This window comes from Hipposideros armiger, unplaced genomic scaffold, assembly GCF_001890085.2.
Source record: "Hipposideros armiger isolate ML-2016 unplaced genomic scaffold, ASM189008v1 scaffold_321, whole genome shotgun sequence".
In the NCBI taxonomy this organism is placed as follows: domain Eukaryota; kingdom Metazoa; phylum Chordata; class Mammalia; order Chiroptera; family Hipposideridae; genus Hipposideros; species Hipposideros armiger.
In genome coordinates, this window is record NW_017731671.1 from 339,197 (window position 1) to 346,706 (window position 7,510).

At 56.4% G+C, this 7,510-nt stretch overlaps 1 protein-coding gene across 3 annotated transcripts in view; it reads left to right on the top strand.

The window, feature by feature from the left end:
• The window catches only part of TAB1 (TGF-beta activated kinase 1 (MAP3K7) binding protein 1), a 40,339-nt gene extending 33,262 nt beyond the window's left edge, over window positions 1-7,077 (top strand). For all 3 annotated transcript variants that reach the window (XM_019660562.1, XM_019660564.1, XM_019660563.1), the window contains 4 exons: window positions 832-976; window positions 2,559-2,781; window positions 3,854-4,016; window positions 5,649-7,077. In XM_019660562.1, coding sequence (XP_019516107.1) covers window positions 832-976; window positions 2,559-2,781; window positions 3,854-4,016; window positions 5,649-5,856 — 739 coding nt within the window. In that variant the 3' untranslated portion in view covers window positions 5,857-7,077. The remainder of the gene's footprint in view (window positions 1-831; window positions 977-2,558; window positions 2,782-3,853; window positions 4,017-5,648) is intronic.
• The last annotated feature ends 433 nt before the right edge of the window (window positions 7,078-7,510 follow it).

Genomic DNA, 7,510 nt, shown 5'->3' on the forward strand with positions numbered 1-7,510 from the left:
AAGTACACATGTGGTTTTAAACAATGCACACAGTGCCGTGCAAAGTATGTCTTCCCCCCACCCCAGGTCCCAACTCCTTCCCCAGAAGCCCCCCAGAGTCTCTGCACCTGCACGTGTGCGCGTGCATGTGTGTGTGTGTGTGTGTGTGTTTGGTGGGGGCGGGTATCCTTTTCAAAACACACAGGTGCAAGCCTACCCTTCCCAGTGTCCTGCACTCTCTTTCTCCACGAGGTGCCCATTCCTGCATTTCTGCACACCTCCCATGCAGGCTGGCAGCATTCCTGGTCCAGCTGCTGGCATTCCAGCTGTGGCTGTGTCCGCATTCAGAGGCCCCTACTGATGGGCCGTCAGGCTGTTTCAAGACTTGGCTCTTCCAAATACTGTTGCCACTTGTAGCTCTGATAGGGCATCAGAAAATGACCTCAGTGCAGACCGAGCATGGAGGTGGGGTCTGAGCCGGCCTGACCTTTGTTTGGAGGAACCCAAGAGGAGTGGGCTTTTAAAAGAGAGCCCTGCCCTCTCACTGCCCCATCCTCCCCCCACCTGCCCAGGCTCTGTGGACAGGAAATGCAGTGTGGGGCCAGATGGGGCACTTGACCTTTGCCCTCCTGACCCCAGCTGCCCTCTAGCTTTTCTAGCCCTTGGAGCTTGATTTTAGTAGCTGCCCTCAGAAGACGGGTCTGTTTTTCTGGTTTTCTCTTTGCTCTTTCTTTTCCTTTTGTCAGATGTGTGTTTTTTATATTCTGGGGTAGATGCTTCGCCTCTTAGCAGAATAAGTGTCCCCTGCGGGCCATTCCAAGCACAGCTCTCCCCTCCACTCTCTACCCCCAGCGCTGCCAAGTCCAAGCCAATCATCGCGGAGCCCGAAATCCACGGCGCACAGCCCCTGGATGGGGTGACTGGCTTCCTGGTGCTGATGTCCGAGGGGCTGTACAAGGCCCTGGAGGCAGCCCACGGGCCTGGGCAGGCCAACCAGGTGAGCTGGGCCCGAGCAGAGTGCGGCTGGCCAGCCTGCAGGGTGGCGTGCTCCCCTGGGGACCCAGCCAGCCCTCCTGCTCAGCGCCCAAGTGCTCAGGGACCCAGAGCTTTGATTCTCAAATGTCATCACCAGACACATTCTCAGGGTTCAAAGCTGGGGAAGGAAAAGCCCAGAGCTCCAAGAACACCCATCCCACCCAAAGCTTTGCTCCTGGGCTGGAAGCAGTGTCAGGGTGAGGTGGGCGTGAGTGTCCACGGGCACGCGTTGCTCGGGAGACTGTTGTAGAAGGGCCCCGGGCCGTGGAGGAGAGTGCAGGAGCAGTGCGGCCTGCCACACAGAGCACTGGCCAAGGAGTCATGCCGGCCACATCTAGTTCCAGTCCACCATGTCCTTTTCTTCCTTCTCAGCTGCGGATAATTTACAGCCTGCTCTCGTCTCTAAGATGAGGGTGATATCATCTGCCTCTGTGGGATTGTGGTGAGGGCTCGGTGTGATAAACGTAGGTCCTCAGCTGGTGGGGACCCACGCCTTGTAGGACATGTCAGACAGTCATCACTAAAGTGGTCAGTTCAAGGATGGTTTTAAAGGGAAGCTGCCTTTAACCTGACTCTGAATTGCTGGGTTGGTCAGATACGTTCAGGTCATGTTTCTCTTTACGTCTGTGACTCTTGTAAGAAGCTAAGCTTTTTTGTTTTGTCCTTCCTGATTAAAAATTATGAGGAAAATGTCTTATGTGCCTAATTGTCTCCTGATACCTGTGTTCAGGGGTTTTCACCTATTTTATCTTATCATTCCTTCCAGTAGCACTGTAACCTAGAGGGGGCAGCAACTCACCATCACAGCCAGTTAGGGAACCTGGGTCTCACAGAGTTCAGGGTCACGTTTGAGGTGACATAGCTGGTCATTGTGGGAGCTGAGCCCACTCTGACTGGCCCTAGGCCATTTCCTGTTACCTGCCCCTGTTCCCCTACCTCCAAGAGACTCTGGTCAGCCAGCACATAGGGAATTTTGTGTTTGTTTTTTATCTTATTGTCAGTGTGATTTGTTTTTTATTTTCTTTGGTTTTCACGATAGAATTATACACTGGCTTCCACTGGGCTCTAGAATACACTGGACAGTGGACCTCTCTAAGGGCCTTAAGGAACCCTGTCTTCATTTTGTATCCTCATTTTCTGACAAAATTGGCTTATCATAGCCTACAATAAGTTTGTTCTAGAAAAGAAAGCTTAATAATAATGATAATTTATACTGGGCTTTTTAGTAATCCCCAGAGTGCCCTCACATCCTTTATGTTATTTAATCCTTATAGTAACCCAGTAAGGTGGATATTATCTCCATTTTATTGGTGTGAAAGCCAACAATCAGATCACAGGGTCACACATATTCTAATGAGAAAGTTCCAGAAGGATTACCCTGAACACCTTTGAAAAGCTCAGATTGCAGGCGTGGCTGGTAGGGACTTCCTTCACCTGCTTGGCCAGTGACCCCTAAGTGTTGGGATTAGGCTCTGGAGTTGTGGCCCACTGTCCCCGGGACCCCTTGTTCCTCACCAGGTTTAAACCCCCATCCCCACCCCCAGGAGATTGCTGCCATGATTGACACTGAGTTCGCCAAGCAGACATCCCTGGATGCTGTGGCCCAGGCCGTGGTGGACCGGGTGAAGCGTATCCACAGTGACACCTTTGCCAGTGGCGGGGAGCGCGCCAAGTTCTGCCCGAGGCACGAGGACATGACCCTGCTGGTGAGGAACTTTGGCTACCCTCTGGGCGAAATGAGCCAGCCCACAGCATCCCAGGCCCCAGGTGAGCATGCAGTGCAGACCGGGAGCCGCCTGGGAGGCCATCGGGGCTGGGTGGATGCACAGTAGTTGAGGCTGGGGGCTGCCTGGAATGGAGGTGGAGTCAGGAGGCCTATGGCTCTGATCTGGGCGCTCTGACTTTCAAGGTCTCTGAGCTGCCTTTGTTTGTTTTCCCTTTTGTCTGTGAAATGAGGAAATGCCATCTGCCCTAGCTGCCTCCCAGAGGACCTCAGTGCAAAGTGCTTGCAGAGCCGCCAGGCCACACGATAGGGACGATGGCTTCCACTGGCTGAGGGCCTACTCTGTGTCCGGCACTCAACCCACACGTTTTCTGTAGTCCTCATTAACAACCCCGAAGAAGATGGCACCCCTTTTTACAGAAAGGAAAACTGAGGCTCTGGAAGGAAGAGACCTAGGCAAGGCTAGGCATGTGGACAGAAGGTCCCCAAAGCCTGGTTCTGTCCCTGGGCCATGTCAGGGCAAACGCAAGATGCTTTGCTTTCTGCCTTTTTAGTTCTTGAGTCACGTTGCTCAGGAAGTGACACAGTCTGCACTCCCTCCCCATGCTGCTCAGCGTCCAGACAGTTAGTCCTGGGGCTGCATTTCTTCTTTCTTTTTTCAAACAAGCCTTAGCACTCAGGCATGCCCAGATGGACTTGCTCTCCCGCAGACACCAGGGTTAGGAGGCTCTCTAGCGTTGTTGTTTGTGCAACCTATTTTTGTTGGGCCAGCCTCAACTAGGCGCTCAGTCATCCTCTCGGATTAAAGCATTGTTACGGGAAACCAGGCAGTAACCCTTTTGTCCTGACAGCTCAGCACTTGATTCTCCTCCAGCTTTGAGCACCAGCAGTGCTGTGCTGCCAAGTAGAAGCCCCTGCAGGGCCTGGAAGAGTCTCTGCCATGGGACCCTCCTTATCCATCCCAAGGGGCAGAAGGCCAAGCTGCAGCTTGGGGAGCCAGGCTGGGACACCGCCTCCCCTTGCAGCCCTCAGACACCGCCCCCGTCAGGCCCTGCAGCAGCCTTGTCCCACCACCCCTGCCACTTGCTGTGGCCCACCACTCTCTTCCTCCCAAAGCCGCAGGAGGACGCGTATACCCTGTGTCCGTGCCATACTCGAGCACCCAGAGCACCAGCAAGACCAGCGTGACCCTCTCTCTCGTCATGCCCTCGCAGGGCCAGCTGGTCAATGGAGCCCACAGCGCTTCCACCCTGGACGAAGCCACTCCCACCCTCACCAAGTAAGCCCTCACCCCCACCCCAGCCCTTCTCAGGCCTGCTTCCTGGGGACAGCCCTTGTACCTGAATAGGAATGCCACAGGACCAAGTCTTGTAGCTGAGTGACTTGGATGAGATGCCCTGGGGTCTTGTACCCCTGAAATGCTCCCCCCGCTTCCTGGGAGGCTTCCCTAGAGGCTGGGGCAGGAAAGGGAAGCACTGCAGGTTCCCGAACAGCTCACTGAAGCTGGACCTAGGAGGGGTGCAGGTTTCCCAGGGCAGAGCGGTGAGGCAGGAAGGGAGGGGACAGGAAGCTGATGCTGACAGCCTGCTGGTCACATTTCCCTTCTGGTCCCATGTATTCGTTTTGAATAGGAAGGTTCTCTTGTTCTCTCTTCTCCTGTCTTGGAGTATGTGATGTAGGGTGGCCTCCCAGATGGCATCCATGCTTGGGGGACATTGTTTGACCTGTACTGGCTTGTCAGAGCCAATTTTAGCTTTGAAGTGAGTTCTCTAGTTTAAGGCAGAGGGTGGGGGTGGGGGGCTGGCGCACGGGTGGGCAGCAGGGGGTCTGGAGCCTGGGGTTGGGGCAGGCAGGCTCCCTCACTGCAGACCTGCCACAGGTCTGATGTCCACCCCACCCCCTTCACTTCTGTGGAATGTATCCCCCCACCTTCCCACCACACCAGGAGATCAGGATCTGATTTCCACATTCCAGCCCTGCAGGAATAATAGAGATGCCACACCCAGCCCACTCAAAAGATGTGGCCAATTGGAAAGGTCATCAGGAAAAGAGTGGCTCTGTTTCCCTCTACCGGGAAGGGGGCCTTCCCTTTTTCCTGCCCCCATGCCTCTGCTGCCGCCACCACTGTGGGCTGGAGGGACCTGCCAGGCAGTTGAATGATAGGCATCCCTAGTGAGTGCAGTAGGGGTGGCCCTCCCACCCCTGCAGGGCTGCCCAGAGGAAGCCACCAGCTGTGTCCACAGAGGCAGAGGTGCTAGCAGTGGTCCCAGACCAGGCAGGAGAGCTAGCCATCCTTCTGTGCCTCTAACTCCCTGGGCCCCTGAAAGCCCCTGCCCTCCATCCCGCACCTGAGCAGTAGATGGGCCCTGCTGTGGACTGGCCCGGTGCTGGGTGCTGGGAGTTTGTGTGGAATGGTGGGCTAGCCGGTATTTCCCAGCTATTCCATGCTCTGTGACAAAGTGTGGGTGCCCTGGGAGCTCTGAGAACACGGGGGACCCATCCCCACCCAGCCAGTGAGCGGGCAATGAGAAGGAGGGAGTAAGGACGGTTTTCTGGGAGAACAGCCCTGGCCCGCCTGCCAAAGGTGAGGTTTGGATCTGGAGATTGGAATGCGTGCGCACTCAGCGCAGCTCTGAGGGTGGAAACGTTCCGGGTCCTGTGCAGTAGCCACCAGCCACGTGTGGCTATCGAGCACCGGAACTGAGTGACCCATTTTAATTCTGGTTATTTAAATAGCCACATATAGCTAGAGCTTTAAAACCACATTTGACGTTTTATCTCCTCCTGAGGACGTGTGTCTGGGCTGGCTCTTAGAGTCACCTTTGTCAGAGAGGCCTGTGGCCTGTGGCAGGGGCCACCCTGTCCTCAGGCTGGAAGGCAAGGCCCCTCATTGGCTCTGTCATCCCCACAGCCAGAGCCCGACCCTGACCTTGCAGTCCACCAACACGCACACCCAGAGCAGCAGCTCCAGCTCGGATGGAGGGCTCTTCCGCTCCCGGCCTGCCCACTCGCTCCCGCCTGGCGAGGATGGCCGTGTTGAGCCCTATGTGGACTTCGCTGAGTTTTACCGCCTCTGGAGCGTGGACCACGGGGAGCAGAGCGTGATGACGGCACCATAGTCCCCTGCCGGGGAGTGCAGCCCGAGCGAGATCTTGCACGGGGACAAGGGGCTCACCTCTGGGGCAGGATGGTTTTTGTCCTGCCAATTAACCTGTGCCGTGGGGGCCAGTGGGGGCCCAGTCAGCCCTCAGTCTGCACCATACTCTCACCCCCAGCTCTTGGTGCTGTACAAATATCCTCCCAGAGAGCGCCAGTGCAGATGGACCCCTTGGGGATACCTTGTCACTACACAGGGCTGGAGGCCACGCCCTCAGGCAGCCAGGACCACCGCTGTTTCTCAGAACGAGGGGCTGGCCTGGAAGCTCACGTGTGGGGCAGAATGTGAAGAGGTTCTCCTGTGACCCTGCATGTCACAGGCCCAGCAGCCACTGCTTTCTCCAGGCCACGCCCCTCTGGCCACCACCTCCCCTGGAAGAGCCTGTGGCCCCTGCTAGTGCCCCTCCCCACTGGGTGGTGCTTCCCCTTCTCCATCCTCTAGAGCGGAGGAGCGGAGTCCAGGTTGGTGTGTGAACCTTTGAAGCCTGCAGCCGCCCCTGGGCCCATCTTGGGTCCGCAGGCTTGTCAGTGGTAACCGGTCAGGAAGACCAGGGAAGTGTTGGCCTAGGATGCCTGCAGAGGGCAGGCTGGCCTGGGTTCTGAGTTAGAACGTCTTACACGCGTTCTCTACCTTCTGTGGGCAGGGGTGCCGCCAGGCCCATCGGCAGGGTTGTGTTCCTGTTTTCAGAGGAGAACCAGGCCCAGGAGACTCACAACTTGCCCAAGTTACACGGTCCAGTCCATGGGGGAGCAGAACAGACCTTCTATGAGGCCCCCAGGCCTCCCAGATTCTGCGTCCCCCTCCCCAGTTCCCACCTCCTGCCCCACGAGGCCCCAGACACAGCTCACCAGCGGTAGGCCTCTGTGTGCAGCCTCCGATGTGCTTAGACTCTGAAAAGTCAAGGCGGATTCCAAGGCCCTGCTCGCCCTCTGGCCCCGGAATACGGTTCCCTAGGGAAGGGCGGCACAAGCAGAAGAAAAGCGAGTCTTGGCAGAGCCCTCACGCCCCTCCACTAGGAAGCCATGTCTGTTCTTCAGGTGAACGGATTTAAAATTAGTCACAAAGGCTAGGGAACAAAGGGAATTCTCTTCCAAGAATGTCTCAGTGATGCTGTTTCATCTCTAGAAATAGAGCTCTTTTTTACCACAGTAAAGAAATAATAAATGGTGGTATTAAACGTGAAGGTGTTAATAGTGCTTTTATTATTGGCTCGTGTGACACAGCAGCCCTTACAGGTGGATGCACCTCCTGCCCTCCAGCTCCCCAGGCTGGGGATGGCGGCGCTGGGGTGTGAACCTGGCCTCCTGACTGGCCCCAGGGCTTCCGCCCTCAGCCCAAGGGGAGAGCCCAGCGTTGTCTGGCTTCCCTCCAGGTCCCCATACATCTGGAGAGGGTGACAGTTCCCGCTGCAGGCCAGGGCCTCCAGGCCCCGTGGGCAACGGTGCGGCTGTGGTGTCATCCCCATTCTCCCTGACTGCGAGAGGCTCAGTCAGAGGCTCTGGTCACCAGGACAAAGCTCTCACTCACCAATTAGTGGACTTTCAGGGGGCTCCTTTGCTTTATTTGGGTTTTGTTTGGGTGGAGGATGTTCTATAGATAGCAGTCCATTAAAGTGC